The following is a 22479-nucleotide window of genomic DNA, read 5'->3' as shown; positions in this document are numbered from 1 at the left end:
GAACATATTCAATTATGGTTTATTTGATAATCCATGCCTGGATAAACCATGATAATGGGCTGAATGAATCCAGTCATACTATGCCATAAAAATTGAAGGCAAATTATGAGTTTTAAAGATCAACGTTAAATTAGGTGTGTTAGACCTATGAGCTTCTGCTGTGCAGCTAGATTTGTACTTATCAGAAAATATCTAGCCACTACTTGTCCTTTAAACCTGATCTTACATTTTGGAGGGAATGAAATGAAACAGAACAGAATGGAACGGAACAGAACAGAATATCTTTGATTCATATAGCTAGTTAGTCCAGGATATTCAATGTTAAACAGTATGTTTTTATAAAAAATGAGTTTAAGTAGAAACTCATTGCCATATGATTAAATAACAAGATATAAAAGTAGTGATTTTATTAGTAGTTTATTAATAGCTATTGCTAGGTATTACACCATGCACGTGACAACTACACTAGTTTCTGACACAAGCATCTCTCTTTCAGTTTCAATGTGGTTTTTATTTTTCCAGTAACACAGGACTCTATATTTCTGTAGGAAGCAGAATATTAAATACTGGTATTAAATCTGTAATGAAGATAAAAAAGCCACATTATAACTGTACAAAAGGGAGATATAACCCCTCTTCCCTCATTATTACTATAACTTTGTGCTATATGTAGCTGATAGCTTTTAATATATTCCTTTAGTAAGATCTTACAATCTGCATCTATTAAAATGTTCAAAGTATTTATTTAGTTTCATTGTAATATTTTTTTTAAAAAAATACATCCAGTATCTTTAGCAGATTTGCGGATTCAGTGGTCTCTTTTGCTCTCTCTAATATACACACCAATAGACATATATAACACCGAAGGTCTATGATAGTTAATGAACAAACAATATGTGGATGCTATTATATCCCCAGACTCAGTTGAATGACTTGTGTTTAAGGCATTTTGCCACAGAACTGTTCTCCATAAGAAAAACAATAAGAGGACCCTTGAGATGTATGTGAATAAGTGGAGAGTGAGGGGATCTCAAATTAAATCTTAAATCACACATAGATCTCTGGCTGGTTAGTGTGAGGATATAACATTATTTTTGGCCCACAGATGCAAAAGAGCAGTCAGCAGAGGAGAGATACTTATAACTTTTTAACCAGAACAGGAAGATTTTACTACTTAAATTTCCAACCAGTGCCAAATGGAAAGTTGGCATGAGGGAGGTTCTTATGACCCTAAGTTTTTATGCAGATATTGGGCAACTGCTAGAAATGCATCACCACAGCCAATGGTGAAATACTGCAGCCATGTTATGAAGGCTTTTTTGTTCTTAGTCACCTCTGTGATCAGGTGACTAGAAATAAAGTTGATGCTAACTGGACTTAAGCCCAAATGCAAGATGAATCCCATAGCACTGATCTTACAAGTACTATTCATAGAGCTATATTTGTCTCCAACTTTTGTCAAATCTGCCCTGGAGAAGAATTCCCAGTTTACCCAAGGAGTTTATGAACTTTCCTTCCTAGTCTCCCAGCTGCAATTCCTTTTTCTATACTTGGCTCAATAATGGCTCTAACCACAGGAAGAAAGAAGACCTGATCTTTTAAGCTTTTATTCAGTGCATAGACAAGTGGGGCAGAAAAGAAACATGAATTTATACAGGAAAATGTCTTTTTCGAGAAGAAGAAAAATCGTAGGCATCTATGCATTTAGAAATGAAGTTCCAGCTCATAATTTGCCTATCTCAGCTATTCTTCTACACTAACTGAAGTCTTTTCTCCCAGCAATGTCACAGGTCCCCTACCTCACCTGACACTAGTAGCAAAAATAGACATTGTTCAAAGAGATGTTTACAAGCCCTGCTCCTTCCCCTCTCCCTTGCAAACTGCCAGGCAAACTAAAAGAATAAAGTAGATGATAAATTAAATAGCAATGTTCAGTAAACAAACAAAATCCTGTAAAGAGTTTCAAGAACGAGTCACGGCTCAATGAAGATGTTTCCAATAAAGATTAGTGAGGAAACTAGTTTTCTGAATTTCTCAGGAGAAAGAGAGATTGAAAGATCGTCCACAAATTCTCTAAAAGTAGTTCCTCACAAGGAGATCAAAGTGCCTTGCAAGAGTTGAGTTGATGACATCTTTGCTCTCAGCAGTGGTGGAGATAAAACCAGGCAAACTCATTTTCTAATAATTATTTTTGAATGTTCAATTTAATCATTTAGTGGATATTAGAGACATTCAAACAGCAAGCTTAATTTGACATCTGGTGAGTTTTACTTTCTTTGGATTTAAGAAATCTTAAATAAAGTCTCAAAAATTTGCAAGTTAAATTTAATTACACAAGCAAGTGTCCCATTAATGGATAACAGTGAAGAAGGAAGTGGATGACAAGAAAAGGAAAATATTGTGTTTCATGATATATGTATAATAATACAATATTTATTTTGTGCACATTTTTTCCACTGTTATTATTTATTAGATTTATATGGTAATATTTCTCCAAAAATGTGAAATTACTTCTAACAAAGAGCTGACACTCTTTAAAAATTATGAATCAGATTAAATCTTTCAGCATTCTATATCATAAGGAAAGAAGGCAAAAGGGTTAAAACAAAATACAATAAAATGTTAAATTGAATTATATGAAGGACTATTTTGATTTTGATTTTTAAAGGAAGTTCCTCTTTTGAAAATACATAAGCTAGCTTCATGGAAAGAATGCTGGCTGGGTAAAATATGAAGTTGGTGTCACTTCTAATTTTCTCTTTGGAAAAACCTTTGTATATTTTACTTTGATTACCTCTTTCAAATCATTTTTCATTTCCATAGTCTCTAAAGACATTATGTACCTCATATAACCTTGCATTTGGAGAGCATTGCGGATGCTTTCATTCTTCTGACATTATATAAAGAAACTAAATCGTTTTAGTAAAATCAGTTTTTCTTAAGTTAAAATACCTTCAACCCTTAATACATTTGTATGTGTAGATAAAGAGGAAATATTCTCCAAGGGACTTGGCTATATTTCTCGTATATGAAGAGAAATGAAATCTTATATGACCATATTTTCCATAGCTTCCACTTTTGCAGTTTCATTTTAAAATTGTCATCTTAATAAAATGTGTGCATTTTCTTTTATTTTTGCTTTTTATTTTCCATATGGCTATTGCCATTCTAGTCATCTTTATTCTTTGCCTGGATATTAGTTTTCAGATGGGAAGTAATCCATATTGCACTGCTAAGTGTCAGGTTATGGCCAAAGCAGAACAGCAAAATGGAGCAGACAGTGGAGAATATCCAGGAATAGGTCTGGAGTATGTTCTTCACTGGGTTTTTGAATGCTAGGGGTACCAGTGGGGAGGAGGTGGGAAAGAGACTAGCCCCTTCCTTTTTATGTGTGATGTCTTGATATTTTTTTAGCAGCCTTACCCTTCAGACACTCTAGTTTCAAATCTTTTTCATTTGAAATTCCCTCTATTTTTTATGAGGCTTGTACAAAAGTTTAATAAGTTTGTTTTGGGACACTTTTGCTTAAAAACAATTACTAATCTGAGATATTATGAAGTGGAATAAAATCACCAATAGGGTAAGGAAAATATATAGGGATTTTTTTTCCTTTCTCTTTCAAAAAACGATAAACCAGGAATTGTCCACTGAAGGTGGTAGGATAGAGATTTAGAACCAAAGAAAAAACAAGGAAGGACAAGAATGAAAACATCTGTATCGCTGTATTTGGAAATGTTAAGGACTGAAGTATCCTGGACTTACATCTGTTAGTATAACTCTAATAGCAGCACCTGCCAAAGTTATATTTTCTTAAGCATTAGGGGAAAATATTTTTAATGCCAGTTATTTTCATTTGTGAACAGCTTAAAGTTGTTTCTCTGCTGTTACTTATTATGACTCATTAAATTTATATGCCTAATCTTCTGCAGGCTGTTTCCTTCTCTTTCTCTGTATCTGCATATGTGTGTTTGTGTGTTGTGTGTAGGAATAGAATAGGTCTTTTGCAAAGGGACGCGGTGGCTCAGTGGGTTAGGACGCTGAGCTTGTCGATCAGAAGGTCGGCAGTTTGGCGGGTCAAATCCCGAGTGCCTCCTGTTACTCGTCCCAGCTTCTGCCAACCTAGCAGTTCGAAAGCATGTAAAAATGCAAGTAGAAAAATAGGGACCACTACGGTGGGAAGGTAACAGCATTCCGTGTGCCTTTGGCATCTAGTCATGCCGGCCACATGACTACAGAGATGTCCTCAGACAAGCACTGGCTCTTCGGCTTTGAAACGAAGATGAGCACCGGCCCCTAGAGTCAGAAACGACTAGCATGCATGTGCGGGGGAACCTTTACCTTTACCTTTACCTTTGCAAAGCCAGATTTTTGAAGACAGGTGATAGGTCAGCTGTACTTAACCACTCTCCTAGATTGGGAATATGTCTGGGTGGCATAAGGTTCAGGAAAGCTAAGTTAGACACAAAGAGGTCTTGATCCATTCCACATGCATAATCCATATGCATGATCTCCAATCTCTGTTACCTATTCATTCATGCTAAAACAAACATGTGACATTGAAATGTGTTTGTTTCCCCAGTCTATTGGAACACAAGATTCTTGAAATGGAAGAAAGGCATAAAGAGGAACTAGATACACTAAAAGAGGAAAAAGAGAACTTGCAAGTTTTGGTATCTCGTCAAAGCTACATTATCCAAGAACTTGAGAGGCAACTAAGTAAAGCAACAACCAATAACAGCATTATGCAGAAGCAACAACTTGAACTCATGGACACAGTCCACAGCCTGGTCAGCATTTGTTCTAAAGATGGAGGTAAGATGGTATCAGTTTGAAAAATAAACAGGAATAAATTGATTGAATATATTTAGTGCAATGAATTACTTTATTCATTCCAGTATACAATTTCCCAAACTAGTTAATGGAAGAAGAAGGAAGGGACAAAAAAATGTGCCTGTATTTCCATAACTAATGCCAATGGGCTGTGAGGGTTGATATTGATGATTGTAGAACAGCAACATTGGGAGTAGGTATATAAGTTCCCCTTCCAGTCTAAGAGCTAAAACATTTTATCTGTTTTCCTTGAGAGTATAAAATCCTTTGATTTGACTACATTAAAGTGATGCATTTTGGAGTGGAAGGAGAACAAGCCATTGCTAATGGTCTGGTCTGGACTGGTCTGGTAGTATGAAAAGAGAACATTGGGTATCAGGTGCTAAAACCATGGAAAATATTGAGATCTTATTAAACAGATTTATTGTTCCTCATTTATAGACAGAAATCTTGCCAAATTAAAGCAGACTAGTTTGCATTAAAAACATAAACAATGAGAACTATTAGAGAGGAGTAACCTTCTCCCTCTTGTTCTCACATAAATTATCTAGACTGTGTTGTCTCTTGCTGCTCTGGAATGCACTGCTTCCCTCCTAGGAACCCAGACAATTTTCTATCATATTGGGTGAGGCTTGCTGGTTCTTGAGAAATTTTATCTGTGAATTCTGATAATTTTCAGACGATTTTTCTTTGCCAGACTTGGGTTAAACATTGAAGTTTGACTCTTGCCATATTGCAGATTGTACAGATCATGTGGTCCTTAAACTTTTGCTCATCTGTATTCTTATTCTGGTAGTCATTTGACAAATCGATCCAGTCTACTCAGACCAGTGTGGGCAATCAGTGGAGGCCCTGATGTTGTTTGAAAGAAAAATGGCACCAACTGTAGCTAGCCTGGCCCATACCAAAAGGTGCTATTTAAAGTGCCTCCATTCCCTAGCCTGATAAAAATGCAGATCCCTTTTATTAAAGTGCTACACCCTTCCAGAGTCAATTGGATTGTCTCTGTTGGTATCTCCCAGACCTAAATACCACATTTTGTTTTGTATTGTGTTTTTAAACTGTGGTTACATTGAATTTAAAAATATGATCTAATTAGAATTTTAAAATAACATCTTCTATAAACTTGATTATTCTATATTACTATAATGCAGGGGTGTCAAACTCAATTTCATTGAGGGCTGCATCAGCATTGTGGTTGCCCTCAGGGGGCTGGGTGGGTGTGGCCTGGGTGGGTGTGGCCTACTGGGTGGGCGTGGCTAAAGTGCATATGGCCTATGGGGTGGGCATAGCCAGCTCTACATCGTTCATATTTAGGGTGCCTATGGGGGCCTGGGCAGGAGTGGGACAGATCTGAGGGTCTCTGGCAGGAGGAGGGTCTCTGAGCCAGGGCCGAGGCAGTGGGGGCCATTCCCTCACTGTTTCCAGAATGGCTTCGCGGGCCGCATGAAACCACTTCATGGGCCGGATCTGGCCCCCGGGCCTTGTGTTTGACATGTCTGCTATAATGGGTGAAGGAGGAATACTGTATATCATTCTGAAGCTGAGAAAATATCCCTCTTATCCTAATTTCCTTCCCAAAATATTTGAGGTGAGTCAACAGTAGTATTTTTTCACATCACATCACATATTTATTTGATCAATGATCAGAACAATAAAAGAATAGGACAACAAAATTGCATTATGATAATGTAGCATAGTAAACTTTTTAAACTTTGTGTAAAATTCTAATAACATACTAGAAAGCAAAACTCACCATGGGCATAATATTTATTATTTGTTACAGCAAATCTAATTCTGTAGTAATTTCTTTAGATACTTTTAATAGCTGTGACACCAAATTTAGTTCCATTAAATGTGATGTTAGGCTTAGGCTAATAAGAGGAAAGCAAGATAAAACTTATCTGATTTTCCTGTCTTGTATTACAAGGGAGAGATGAGAGATTGAGGGATACTTTGATAATATGCACAGTGCACAAGACATGTTGGGTGGTTTTTATCAAGTTTGAATTGTGGTGATAGGTTCTTCTGGAAAAAGGAATTTTAGCTAATCCACCACTGAGAACTGCTGTAGGTAATATATCATGTCTGACTCTGAAAAAGGGATTGCTGCTGTGTATGGGAAATAAGTGTGGTTAAAAATCTACATGATTTCCATCTAGGGTATTTTAAATGTTCCTTGATATGATTTAAGCTAAATTCATTCCATTGTTTAGCATCCAATAATCTGGTTTTCACAATTTGACAGGTCATTTTATATTCTAAAGACAATAGCAGGTCAAGAGAGAGGCCGAAAAGGCATATTTTTTTGAGGACTAATAGGTACCAAGAGCTTTGAAACTGATCTGTCAACATTAGAAGGATCAATCCTGCTGAGGGAAAATGGCATTTGAGCCAAAATTAAATATGAACAGCCATGCCTTTGCCTCTACTTTCACTGATTTTTCCTACCCAAGGAATGCATTTGATATACATTTTTATCCATGGAAAATTGATCGTATAAACCTGGTTTGGACCATTTCTGGAGTTTCATAATCAGGGAATTGGCCTAAATGTGTTCCATAAAATATCTGGATTATAAATTTTGCCTCAAATAACTGAAATGCAGCAGGAATATGTTCCTTGCCTTGGGCCTGAAAGAAACACTAGGTTGTTCCTGAACTCTTTAGGGCTAATTGTTTCATGCAATCTATATGACCTCCAAAAATCAATAGCAGGTAGGACAATTAGTAAATATTTCAAACTCTTTAAGTTGTTCTATTTCATTTCCTGAAATAGTCTTCTTATGTTTTTTTTTTTTAGCAAAGACTACTATTACTTTCATTTTCTGCTAATTAATTGCCTATGGGTTTTTTTATAAGTGTTGAGGTTGCTCTAAGTCTACTCATATGTCCTTTTGGTGTTCATGTAGTGCTTTTGGACTATATAAGATATATGATCCATCTCTGAAGTCCATAAATGAAGACACAGACTCAGATTTTCCAAAAGTCATTGTTATGTTAATCTAGTTCATATCCAAGTCATGCTTATTAGCTTCCACTGGTGGATGACAAGTTTTGAAATACTATTGGGAATAAATATCATATGATTAGATCTATATCCCTTATTCTTTGCAGACCAAAAATGTTCATTCTATACTGTTATTCTACACCAATACTCAGGCTTTTTTGTTGACTTTGCTTTGGGGTTTCAGACAATCTGGAATCATATATCAGTCAATAATAAATATGATATCATCAGGTGGTCAAAAGCATTCAGCAGTAATGCTATATTGTTATGGAGAATTGAAATCCTCATATAATTTTGAACAAGGGTGCTCCTGTTGACAGCATTTAGCCAATGCACAGTAGGAAATTATCCAACTTTTTAGTAAGGGAAAGATTGCACAATTGAAAAAAAGAGATGAATAAAGTTTTGTTTATGTTTGGGCCTGCTCAGGGATTTAGCAATAGCTATATTATGTTATGACTGAATAATAGATGGGGAATGGCTACAGCATACTTTCTCTTTAAAAATAGTTATAACAATGTGAAACAGATATAACACAAATATAATTTTATAACTTGAATATAATTCAGTTCTTACTAAATAGCACTGACTTGAGAAAAGATCTTTATAAATAGCTTCACTGAATTTAAATTATCTAATTGACATTCATTGGGTAGAAATATGTGTATTACAGAGTAATCCTAGACAAGATATATATGTATAATGTTTTATGGTGCAGAAAGGTTATCATACGGTTTGTAGTAAGATCTTATATTTTCTTAACATCAAATATTTTTCAACCCACTATTCTTACTTCAACTTATTTCAGCTTAGTTTTGTGTTTTCTCTTCTTGAGTAAGTGGTATCAAATAATGTATATATTTTCCCCAATTTTCATAAGTAGAATACATATTTTCAGTTGGATAAATGTTACTAATTTTTTAACTTAGTCTACACAATAATCTTTGCTTTATTCTATTGCAATGACTGCTAATATAACATCAATGCACAAGTTAAGATAGGCAAGAAAATGGTGAGCACCTGTCCAGCCTAGATGAGTTCAAATCACCAGTACCAGATGGATTATACCCCAAGGTTCACAAGGAACTGGCAGATGTGCTCTCAGAATCACTGAACTATATTTTTCAAAGATCTTGGAGCACTGGGGAACTACCAGAGGACTGGAAAAGAGCTGATATAGTTCCCATCTTCAAAAAAGGGGAAAAAATGGATCCAGGAAATTACAGACCTATCAGCCTGACCTCAATACCTGGGAAGATTCTGGAAAAGATAATCAAACAACGAATCAGTGAGCACCTAGAGGCAAACAAAATCATTACTAAAGCCAACATGAGTTTGTCAAAAACAGATCATTCCAGACAAATCTTATTGCATTCTTTGACCAAGTGACAAAATTAGTGGATCAGAGGAATGCTGTGGATATAATTTACTTGGACTTGAGTAAGGCATTTGATAAAGTAGATCACAACCTACTACTTGATAAGATAGAAAAATGTGGGTTAGATAGCATCACCACCAGATGGATTTGTAGCTGGCTGACCAGCCGTACTCAGCATGTGGTCCTCAATAGAACCACATCTTCATGGAGGGAAGTGTGTGGTGGGGTGCCCCAAGGCTCTGTTCTGGGCCCAGTGCTTTTCAACATCTTCATCAACGATTTGGACAAGGGGATAGATGGGGAACTCATCAAATTTGCAGACGACACCAAGCTGGCAGGAATAGCCAATACTCCAGAGGAGAGGCTTAAGATACAGGAGGATCTGGACAGACTTGAACACTGGGCGCTATCTAACAAAATGAAATTCAATGGTGAAAAAAGTAAGGTTCCGCATTTAGGCAAGAAAAACCAAATGTACAGGTATAGTATAAGGGGTACCTTGCTCAATAATAGTAACTGTGAGAGGGATCTCAGAGTCCTAGTGGACAATTACTTAAATATGAGCCAGCAGTGTGCTGCAGCTGCCAAAAAAGCCAACACAGTGCTAGGCTGCATTAACAGAGAGATAGAATCAAGATCACATGAAGTATTAATACCATTTTACAATGCCTTGGTAAGGCCACACTTGGAATATTACATCCAGTTTTGGTCACCACGATGTAAAAAAGATGTTAAGACTCTAGAAAGAGTACAGAGAAGAGCAACAAAGAAGATTAGGGGATAGGAGGCTAAAATATACAAGGAACGGTTGCTGGAATTGGGTATGTCTAGTTTAATGAAGAGAGGGGGGACATGATAGCAGTGTTCCAATATCTCAGGGGCTACCACAAAGAAGAGGGAGTCAAGCTATTTTCCAAAGTGCCTGAAAGCAGGACAAGAAGCAATGGATGGAAACTAATCAAGGAGAGAAGCAACCTAGAACTAAGGAGAAACTTCCTGACAGTTAGAACAATTAATCAGGGGAACAACCTGCCTCCAGAAGCGATGAATGCTCCAACACTGCAAGTTTTTAAGAAGAGACTGGACAGCCATTTGTCTGAAATGGTATAGGGTTTCCTGCCTGAGCAGGGGGCCAGACTAGATGACCTCCAAGGTCCCTTCCAACTTTACTATTATGTCACAATTTTAGTGATAGTTAAATAATTTATATGATATGCTATACCACATGGTTACATACAGCTTAGATGTAGGAAAAGGAAGGTAGAGCCTGGGGGTGGAACTAAGGAATCAGCCTGGAGTCATTACAATCCCACAAGCATTCCAAATCCATTGCAATTGAATTTCATTAATTCTTATCTAGTGCCAATTTAGTGTTGGCTGTTAGTTGACTAGATTCTTGTGTATAGCAATAAGCAATAAATGAGCTTAATTGGAACTTAATGCATGATCCTGATTGTTCCCACCTGACATTAGACAATTTCATTCCAAGATGTTTCTTAGAATTTAATTTATGAAATGATTCTAAGAAATAATTATAATAATTAGACTTGATCAGCTACATCACTAACCTATATTCAATAGAAAATGGGAATCATCTGCAAGGTAATTAGTAGAATGGCTACTGAGACTATTCAAACACACTAAGAGACCAATTTATAATTATTCAATTTCCAAATTTATCTTCTTCAGATTAATTAAGTTCCATTCAGCATTTAACTATCTCTACATCAGGGGTGTCAAACTGCTGGCCCATGGGCTGGATGCGTCACAGTGAAACCGTGCCCACCTCATTGCTGGCAATGGAAAAAAAAGTCATGATACATCGCAACACATCACATGACATTGCGAGTTTGACACCCCTTCTCTACATGATAGTTTTGCTCACTTGGTGGTTTTCCAAATATGTTTAGATTGCTGATTCCAAAATTACCAGCCAATTTTTCCAACTAAGAATGCAGGAGTTCTAATAAAACTGCATCAGATACACACTGGAGAGAGGTGGTATACTTATGCCCTTCTTTGTTTTTATAGCCCTTCTGATACCCTGCCTCAAACACTCCAAATGACTATGAAATTAAATGGCTTTGAAACAATTCTGGGCAAAGCATGATGCTGATTATTACACCACTTTGAATGTGTAGTTGGAATTTTCCATTTGATTATAGTCTAAGAAAACTACTGTGTCATAGGAATGCTTTTGGAACCAGAATCATCTGTAGTGAAAAAAACTGAAAGTGATTTTGTTTGAAGATTTTATGTCACTCTTGAAAAGCCAGAAGTTCCCAGCTATGTGAAAAGCATTTTGTGAAAATAAACTCAATCCAGAATACAAATTTTGTGTACAGTGGAGGCCGGGGAGGTGCATCTTTTGAGATTTATGCAAAACTTAAAGAAGTCAGTAAGAACTGTACAGCCATTTTGTCTCTCCAACCAGTAGTCCATCTGGCCCAGTAGGTGCCTACTGGTTCAACAGGGAAGCAGTTTTTTGGACTTCAGAAATCTTTACCTAGAGAGCCCTAGGATTGAACCTGGGACCATAAGATTACAAAGCACATGCTTTCTCAATGAGATATGTTTTTTCCTTCCGAAATCTCCAATTAATGACTACAGTGCTGTTTTCTATGAAAGGATATTCAGCATGGAGTCTAAGCTAAAGCTGCCTGTTGACCAGCAGACTTTTTCTTGGGAAATGCCTGCTGATGGGTGGCTGGTTAGGGCACAGCTGTGGAGCATTTGGCAAGCTGCATTGTAGTTCAGTCCAGGTGCAGCAGGAGGAAAGAGACTCTTGGCATAGGAAGCCCTTTGACTTGGTTGAAAAAATAAAAAAGTGGCTCCATCCTGAAGTAATTACAGGTTGGCATTTTGCCAGAAAAGCAAACATCATTCTTTGTTCACATAGTCATACACACAGAGTGTGAAGTGGAGAGAAAGAAAAAGCATCCTTAAAGAACATCAATCGCTTGCAGCTCTGTTTCACGCCAGGTTTGGGGGAGAAAAAGGCACCTGTAAGAAAGCTTTTTGTTCCACCACACCATGCTGAGAAACTCATTTGATATAAATACAAAACGAACAGTGAGACCTTCATCAATCCTCCTCATCCCTAACTTAATGTAACCCTTCTTCACAGGGTTGTTCTTTAAAAAAATATCTTAAGAGGCAAGATTTGAGCAAGTAAACACTTTTTCATCCATCCTGGAGAAATATTAACTGTAAAAAAAAATTAAGTTTGGTTATTTTGTGTGGGTAAAGAAATTGGCCAAAAGTCATTCAAAAGAAGGCAATTGTTGTAAGGACTGGCATATTCTTTCCCCAGGCTGGAGTCACACATGTACATTTCACATTACCTGGCAGCATGAGAGAACACAGTGAATTTTGGGTGATGGGTTTTAACTGCTGGGAATGTATTAGACCTGTACCATGGGTAATATCAAAATGAAATATCAAAATTAAGAAAAGGGCCTGGAAATTTCCACAAACTTTTTTATATTTATTTATTTATTTATTTATTTATTTATTTATTTATTTATTTATTTATTTATTTATTTATTTATTTATTTATTTATTTATTTATTTATTCGGTTTATATACCGCCCTATTCCCAAAGGACTCAGGGCGGTTTGCAAGGCAAAATTTAAAAACAATCCAATATAAAATTAAAATAAATTAAAATAAATTAAATTAAGTCTAGCCACAAAAATTAAATCACAATTTAAAAACATTAAACCCCTCAGTCCAGACCAGATAGCTCAAAGAGCCAGGTTTTTAGGTCCCGGCGAAATGAACGAAGGTCGGGGGCAGTCCGGAGTTCCGTTGGCAGTTGATTCCATAGGGCAGGCGCGCCCACAGAGAACGCCCTCCCCCTGTGAATCGCCCGTCAGCAATCCTTGATTCTATATTGTGAAGGATAAAAAATAGGTTTTTTTATCTGCAAAAAGATATCTTCCATCAAGATATACTAGGCCAGGGGTCTTCAAACTTGGCTTTTTTATGACTTGTGGACTTCAGCTCCTAGAATTCCTCAGCCAGCATGCCTGGTTGAGGAATTCTTGGAGTTGAAGTCCACAAGTCATAAAAGGTCCACATTTGAAGACCCCTGTATTAGGTAGTCAGAGAAAGCACTATGAAAAAATGTCAGTTCTCAAATTTCTCCCTGATATAAAGCTGAAAGAACATATATAAGCAATGTAATTATCATCCCTTTGTTTTAATAATATATTTAAGTTTCTTGATCTAGTTCTAAACAGCATTGCAGTCACTGAGAGTTTCAGGTTAATTTAGATTCTAATATAACCTTAAGTGCAGGTTTTGCAAGTACTAGCTGAGTTTGCATATAATTTTTTTTTGATATGCATAAACTATAAAAATTATTTGCAGTAGAAAATTTGATTCATAATCAGTTAGAAGAAGGATATAATTGATAAACACAGGAGTTATGAGTTATATCAATTTCATCATTAGTGTATGTGTTTACTTAGAAGTAAATTCTGCTGAATTAACTGAGATTAATTTTCAAGGTGTAGTTTTTCTGTCCATGTCCCCCATTTGATGACTAATCCAGTATCTTCAGCCCGAGATGATGGGATCCACAGGTGACCTCCCACAGGTTTGGAAGTAGCCCCAGGATTTCTCCAAAGGTTGACTCCAACCTCTGCCACTGTAACGTGTAATTTAACAGAAAGTAGAATGTATGAAATACATGTTAAATCATCAGATAAATTGTGTTTAGTATGCAGCTCATTAACTCTGGTATTTTACTTGAACGCCTCAAACAATTCTCAACTTGCACACTCCAAGTCTAGTTTAAGTTTAACTATAGCTTTAAGACCATTAACAGGCAAGTCACTTTTCTGAGCTGCTCTTGCTTCCATGCCTGTCATTGTAGAAATGGAACTGAGAAGTTTCTGTTCAGACTATGCTATTGATTTCTACATAAAGTTGCTGTTGATGTCTAGAAGACTGCCAGAAAAGTAAACTGGCTAACCTTGTTGCTGGAAGGAATGCCACGATTGATTGAAGATTTGCTGTGGGTTATTACTGCAGATGTCAATATCATATTTATTTTCTGCTTTGCAGTTTTGCTAAAGAATGCAAAAAGGGAAGAAGAGAAGCCATTCAGAGACTGCGCAGATGCATACCAAGCTGGTTTTAATAAAAGCGGTGTCTACACAATTTATGTTACTAATATATCGGAACCTAAAAAGGTAAAGAAAAGTATGTGTTTCTTTTTAAATATTTAATCCATTCAAATAGATGTTGGGCAAAATTCAGGCAACTAGAATTGGCCTTTGGTAAATGCCACTCTGCTTTTCATTCTTGCTGCTACAGAAAATACGCAGGAATGACTTTCTCTGTAGTTCCTTTTTTTCAAAATCATGTCTTGGGAGACCTGGAAAAATTGAAGGGGAAGAACAGGTAGATTGGAATTACATGGATCTTGGATCTCTTGTGGAAAAAAGACTTGAAGACGATTCAAAAGTCACATGTATGATTAATACAGTATATAAAAATGCAGATCATCACCAGCCCTTTAGTGGCTCCCAAGAGTGGAAGACTGCTTTTGTTTTTTTTGTTTTTTTAAGATTTGCATTTGGTGAGTTTAAGAGTCAAGACTTAAGAGTTAAGCTACAAACTCCAAAAGATCCTAAAGGCACCCAATTTTTTTCCCTTAAACTCCCAAAATGTCATATGAGATGCAGAGTTACAGTCACACAAATACAGAGCAGCTAGGTTAAGAAAATTTAGCTTTTCACCCTGTCTCAAGTTTTTTGGGGTAAATTTGGCCTTGTATTCCATCTATCCATCTTTTTTGGTGGCAAAGAATTATCAAAAAAGCCTATCATATATGTACTTGACTCCTTGTTTACATTAATCAAATGCTATATTGGAGGAAAAACCCTCCATGTTCAGGATTTGCTATAGGTTTCTGCACATTACAGTTCAGTTATGTACTTTATTTCCTATACAGAAGAGTTTTCTATGTAAGAAAAAGCAAACAAATCATAAAGTGGACTAAAAGAAATTCTCTGGAGACTAGGATAAAGAATTATTTCTTCCAGACTCATTATTTTTTTACTATTCCAGCAATCCAACCAATACTCACTGGACTGGAGTCTTACCATGATGTTAAGTGAAGCATGTAGAACAACCACTCATATAAAAACACTAAAATATTCAGTATAATTTGATCTTCAATAACCAGGAAGTTCTCTCGTTTAAAGAACTAGTGCAAACTGCCCTATCAGTTCTGGGAGTCACAATACATCAGAACCCCTCGTGTAGTACTGGTTCAAATTGTTCTCAGAAGGGCTGCTAATTCTTCACAAATGAAATACTTCATGTCTTGGGTAAAGATGAGCACTGCATCTCATTACTATTCAATAAAATTGTTCCTTTTACAGGTTTCTGGCCAAATGTTGTTGGGTTTTTTTTAAAGGGCACCTGAAACTTCACTTATAGGGAATCAACTTCTTAAAGCTACGTACAATCTCTCCTCCACCCCTCAGGTTGGCAGTTTGAAAAAAAGTGGAGCTGCTTTAATGAAAACCTGCTTCTTTTGAACATGCAGGCAACAGTGATGCAGAAATGAAAGGAGCAAGACTTGCATTGCATGATTCCATCTACCATTTTACCAATTTTGATCCCATCCTACACATGTTCCTGGTACTGTGACTTTCCTTTCACAATGCCTGAAGTCCTTCCTCCAAATCATTTTGTAAGCATGCCCAGTTGAAAGAGTCAATCCATTGTCAAAACAGAAAAGGAGAACGATGTGAAATTCTGCCTGTTTACTTAGGTATCTCAATGTGTGTGTTCAGATTTCAACTTCAAAACATGCTAAAAGGTGTTTAATGGCTGACTGCCTTGACCTTGTCTGGGACGTGAGCCAGTTAAGGATATTTGTTGGCTTGAAGTATGGAAAGCTAATATTTATAATCACCCTGCCACTCCCGTTACTGTAGCAGGTGTTGCTATCCAATCCATTGCTATGGAGATGACCAGACCACACAGTGAATAATTTAGTGGTGTAAATCTCACTGTCATTGTGAATTTTTTTATTTTTTATTTTTTGCAATACCTACATTACTCAAAATGCAAAAACTTTAAACTTATGTAGGAAAGGATTTTTTTTTTATTTTAATTCAAGAAATGTTCTGTACACCTTCTATTCCACTTTGCCATCCCAGTTTGTCATAAAAAAGACAAGTACACAAAATGCAATGCATATTTCCCTTCTCGCACCATTGAAACATCCATTTTACACAGAGTATAAGGATTGAATATTTGAAAAAAAATGTTCAAAAGACTGGCCTTTGTGTTCTGCTGAAGCTTGATAATGCACACATTACTTGAAAATGCCTGCTACTGTATAAATCCAAGACTAATGAAGCCCCAGCCAGTAGATAAATGTTTGAACTCAAATGCCATGACGGAAGGAAGCCCTGAGCCAAACTATTTTTCTCCCATTGGATTTTTGTCTTTTCTTTCTGAAATAAAGTTCACAGATTTGGAGCAATGTACAATGCCTATCCTCTAAGACAATCAGCAGTCTTTGGCTATGTGTGCAAGTATCAAAGACACACAATAGAATCAAAGTCATGTAATGGAAACAACCAAGCAACTGTGGGATGAGCCATTCATCTTCAGGTGAAAGGCATCAGATGGATTCAGCAAAAGATATAATAGCTTGGTTTGAAGAAAATCATTCAAAGGAACTGGGTAATGGCAACAATTACACTACCAGGAAATGAATAAGTTTGATTCCCTTGTATGATCCTGCATGGGAATAGATAATACTGACTTTTGTTGAATTGATATGAGTTTTCAGATCTATTGTTAGCCCACCAGCAGGGTATGGTTTTTTTCTTACATGATCACAATGAAATCGCTCTGGCTCTCATCTAGATTATAAGCATTCAAATGCATGCATCTGAAAGGAGCACTTCCAAATTTAACCTGAACCATTTATTTGGAAAATACACAACAGAAACTGAAGCTTCATGGAATAGTGGGGATGTGGGGTGTGTGGAGGTGTTGGCCATGGTAGTGATGGTACTTAGTACCTATTTTTATACATGAATCAATGTAAGAATAGAATAGAGCTGGAAGGGACCAAGGAGGTCTTCTGGTCCAGCTTCAAGTAGGAGAGCCTATACAATTCAGACAAGTGACCGTCTAGCCCAGGGGTCTTCAAAGTTGGCCCTTTTATGACTTGTGGACTTCAACTCCCAGAATTCCTCAGCCAGTGTGCCTGGCTGAGGAATTCTGGGAGTTGAAGTCCACAAGTCATAAAAGGGCCAACTTTGAAGACCCCCTGGGCTAGCCTCTTTTTAAAAATCTCCAGTGATGTAGCGCTCACAATTTCTGAAGGCAAGCTGTTCCACTGGCTAATTGTCCTCACTGTCAGGAAGATTCTCCTTAATTCTAGGTTGCTTCTCTCTTTGATCTGTTTTCAACCATTGTTTCTTGTCCTGCCTTTTGGTGCTTTGGTGAATAACATGACCCCCTCTTCTTTGTGGCACCCTATCAAATACTGGAATGTCACCCCTTTATCTTCTTTTCTTTAGACTAGCCAAACCCAATTCCTGTAGCCATTCTTCATATGTTTTAGTCTCCAAGCCTTTGATCATCTTAGTTGCTCTTTGAATTTTTTCCAGATTCTCAACATCTTTTTTGTAGTATGGTGACCAAAACTGGTTGCAGTATTTCAGGTGTGGTCTTACTAGGGTTTTATAAAGTGGTACTAATACTTCATGTGATCTTGATTCTATGCCTCTGTTTATACAACCCAGAACTGTATTAGCTTTTTTGGTTGCTGCTGCACACTGCTGGCTCATATTCAAGTGATCATCCACTAGGATTCCAAGGTCCCTCTCATAGTTACTGTTTTTGAGCCAGTATCTATACTTATACCTTTGATTTTTCTTGCCTAAATGTAAATGTGCTCTAATGGATGCAACTTGGTCAGTTTTCTATTTTGGAAGACCTATTGAATAGGTACCACGATGAAGCAAACACTATTACCAAAAACTAGCATTTAATAATTTAATAATCATCTTCTAAGTCAATCTCACTTACTGTAGAATGTTCTTATATTAATACAATTGTGAAATAAACAAAGCATACATAACATAGTTAGAACCTTGTAATTAAGGAAGGGTCCCCATTAGAGCACCTATTAAAATGGAAAAAAATATGCCACAAATGAAACATAGAAGAGCCACATCAAATCCATGGGATTTAAAACGTATATGTTAGAGACAATCAAATTAGGTTACTGCACAAAACAAATCACATTTATTCTTTTTTTCCTGTGCATGTTAAACAGTTGAGTATTTTTATTTATCTGCAAGATTTTTGTGACACCAGAGTTACAAGACTTTAGATGGCTTATAAAACTATAAAATCACAAACTACCATATTATTAAAAGAATAAAACGATCACGTAAATGAAAAATACTAATAAACCTAGCCAGTAACACATGGTAATAGCAACTTCCCTGTGAATGATAATCCAAAAACTATCCAAAAGGATTGTATCCTGAATGCTAACAGAAAAATAGACATATTTACATCAACAGGACAAGCTGAGGTACATATGGTGAATTTTTGGGTTTTCCCCTGCCTTAGCTTCAGGAGGAACAAGGATATACAATGTGGCTTCACATTGTGCATAGGATGGGTAGATTCTGCCTAAAACAGGATGTCTCAGAGATAACTAGGATCCAAGCCATGAAGGACTTTATAATTAATAACCAGATCTAGGAAATGTAATTATAACATGGATAATGACTGCAGAAATACAAGGAAAAAACCTTTCAGATAATCTCTCCTTTAGTCACTTATAACAGGGTCTGTTGCAATTCACTGCCCTTGAAAATAAATCAGAATGCAGTGACACAAGAGTTCCCCCTCCACAGCTCCAAAAAACCTCAGTGATATTGATTTTATGAGTGCTAGTGAAAATCTCAACATAAGGTGACTGGTATTCATTGTTATTCATTGATCCTAGATGCAATAGATTTTAAAACTTTAAATGATTCACAGAATTAAATTATGAATTTTATTACTGCATAAATCTTGATGGGCTATAATAATTACACAAACTAAGTGCATTGTTCTGTTTTATTGAAAGATATAAGCTTGATGTCTGACTTCTTTTTTTAGAGTTGAAAAGTGGGGGACAGGAGTTATATATTAGCATTTTATTTACCTTACTAGTAACTCTCTCTGAGGAATGGCTATTAGTGACTGTAGGAAAAGGAGCAGGCTGGCTCAAGACATGTCAGCATAGAGATGTTTATACATTTATGTTCTTATGTCCAGGTTTTTTGCAACATGGAGACTGCAGGAGGAGGCTGGACAGTCATACAACACCGAGAAGATGGGAGCATAGATTTCCAAAAAAGTTGGAGAGAATACAAAATGGTAAGATGGAGACATTGTTTTATCATTATTCTTAATTTGAAGCAAAGCTGAACACTGTGTCAATAGCGTATACTGGGAACACGGCCATTAAACAATAAACCAGAAGTAACCATGCGGTTCAAGCTTATTATAGCCATCAAGACTCTTTTCTTGATTTGTTTTAATATGAATCATACTTCAGAAAGTTGCTTCATTTAGAAACTTTCTTCCATTCTTCCCCTGTGGATTTAGAGATGTATCTATTGCCTTTGTCCATGGTTTCCATTCTTCTTTTCCAGAGAATGTGTCACACTGAGTAATAACAAAAATGTTAACATTGGTTGAGATCCAAATTCCCCTGTGAGAAAATAGAAAACCCTTCCACCCAGGAATTGCAGGCCTCTGTGCTTCACAGGAGGCCTTCTACAAATCTCTTGGTCTCTGTGAGGAATGTTCAGAGGATGTGCGGAAAGGCAGTCATTTCCTCAAAATTTCTTATGAATAATTGAGATAAGCTTCCATGCCATTTTGAATTCTGGTGAATCGTGAAGTGATAGCTGTACTTTGTGCACAGCTAAATTTGAATAGGGTTAGGACTAAAGAGTAAATTAAATAAATTTACGTGCGATATGGGGAAATTGGAATCCTCTGAGGGATATACATTTCTCCTAGTAATAATAGTCAGGCAGAACTGATATGTATCTTCTGGAGATGCTATATGGGTGTCACAGCCCAAGAGGATTTCTGAAATTATTTAAATTCAGGGCAAGGTTTAGGTTCAAAAAAAGAAGAGTTGAGAGTTAAACTAGCACCCTGGACAGTTCCAAATGGAATTCAAGGTAGAGACTCAGCTAGATCACAGCTGGCTTAACTGCAGATGTAAGTTTATCAGAGTTAATGTTTAACTGTAGTTACTACTCCATTTTAGCTGGAGGCTAAAGAGACCGCTTTTATTTTAGGAATCTGTATCTCCAACAACACTGGAGAAACCATATTTCTGCCATCAATTCTACACTGAAATTCTCTGGGGGTGTTTTACATAATCTTATGTAAAATTTATATTGGTTTTTTATATACTCTCCCAGATCTCTCATGGTATTTCTAGACAACCTCTCCAACAATATAAGAGGGAAATTATTAAGTAGTCAGTAGTAAAAAAAAATAGTCTTGTTTCTCCTTTATTTACTGCTTTATCATAGCCTCAACTGCTATTTGAAATCTGAATTTCAGCATAACATTAAAAAGCAATTTAGGCTTAAAAGAAGTTGCATTCTGAAGATGTCAGCTGAAATGTCTCTGATTCAGATGATGGTGACCCAATAGACTTGGTATATGGCAGTTTTATGGGAAAATAAGTGAACTTGGTTGGCGTTTGGGGTAATTCCATATCATGTTTTATTATTCTGAATCTATGGTTTGATCCCTCGATATAGTGAATAATATTACTTCTTCGTGTAATATGGGACAATCAACCAATTGTGGCATTCCTTTTAGTGTCAAGGTTAGCCAGTTTAATTTTCTTGCCACACTCCCAGACATCAATAATTACTTGATGCAGAAATCAATAGCATAGTCTGAACAGAAGCTTCTCAGTTCCATTTCTACATGACAGGCATGGAAGCAGAGCAGCTAAAAATGTGATTGCCTGTTAATTTTCTAGAGCTGCATGGGATCTTAGCCCTGTTATTATCCATGATTTACTCTCCTATCTGGACTTGGGAATGTATAGGCCGTACACCATGCAGATGTTCCTGAACACAATGCCATCTATTTGGTTGTACTGTTTGGTATATTCTGTTTCTGCCTGTATCTGTGTTGCATTGTCTTCCTCTTCACTATGTTGAAGCGTGGGGTAACTAGCTATTTCTCAATTAGTGTGGGTGCAGGTCTTCTGTTAAACCATAATTTCTCATTAGCATTCTAATCACTATGGTATTCAGCCCTGTAGATATATATAAAATCTGTGTGACAATTTTTGTCAGGTCTGTTCCTGTGAGGTATTGGACATCCAATCTAAGAAATAAATATGCAAGTAGTCCTCAACTTAGGACCATAACTAAGCCCAGAATTGTGGTTGTAAATTAGTATGGTCATTAAACAGGTCATCATGTGATTTTACAATATTTTTTGTGGTTGTTGTTAAGTGAATGATCATTAAGTGAATGATCATTAAGCAAACTCATTGTTCACAATGGGAGCTTTTTTGCTGGTAACTGGGAAATGCAAGCCAATTGGCTAGTACCCAAAATGTTATTATGTTAATATTGGAGAAGTGGAAGCCATCATACCTTGGAATCTGTGTCATAAGTACCTTTTGTGGAGTCTGTTCTAACTTTGGATGCTCTCGTAAGTCAAGAATTACCTCTATGCATGTCACAGCAGGTGGAAGCCAGTCTTGCTTCATCCCAGAAAGCCTAAGCAGATTGGAGTGATCAGTACTTGGACATGAGACCACCAGGAAAATGGTCTTGACTGGCTAGATTAAAGCATAAAAAAACAAAATCCCTGCAAATCAATGGCAAACTGCTTTCACATTGCTGCCAAGAAAATGATATGGATATGTCTCTGTAATTGCCTGTAGCTGAGCTCAAATCAAGTCATTCTCTGTGTTTAACATCATGTAAGCTGAGATGCCTTCTAAAATCCTTCCCAGATGTATATTTGATTGAAGTATCCTAATTCTAGTATTTTTATAACTACATAAGAATCAACAATAGTTGAGAGCAGTTGCTAATCTGGGATTCTTATCTCTAATATGAACAAAGTAACTGGTCTCATTATATAGCAGCTGGTGGCACCTAGTCATTTATATCACTCTCAGAATCTAAGCAGGAATCCAATCTCAAATCGGATGGAAC

The 22479-nt window shown here is 36.6% G+C and overlaps 1 protein-coding gene across 1 annotated transcript in view; it reads left to right on the top strand.

Moving 5' to 3' along the window:
• ANGPT1 (angiopoietin 1) overlaps nucleotides 1-22479 on the top strand; it is a gene marked incomplete at its 3' end in the record, with an annotated part of 139648 nt that overhangs the window by 80574 nt on the left and 36595 nt on the right. Inside the window, exons 4-6 of the mRNA XM_081322522.1 lie at nucleotides 4580-4812; nucleotides 14291-14418; nucleotides 19541-19642. Of these exons, the coding sequence (XP_081178648.1) occupies nucleotides 4580-4812; nucleotides 14291-14418; nucleotides 19541-19642 (463 nt within the window). The remainder of the gene's footprint in view (nucleotides 1-4579; nucleotides 4813-14290; nucleotides 14419-19540; nucleotides 19643-22479) is intronic.

Source organism: Vipera berus, assembly GCF_964194415.1.
Source record: "Vipera berus genome assembly, chromosome: 3".
In the NCBI taxonomy this organism is placed as follows: domain Eukaryota; kingdom Metazoa; phylum Chordata; class Lepidosauria; order Squamata; family Viperidae; genus Vipera; species Vipera berus.
The sequence above is the reverse complement of the archived record's forward strand: the minus strand, read 5'-3'. Positions and strand labels throughout refer to the sequence as shown.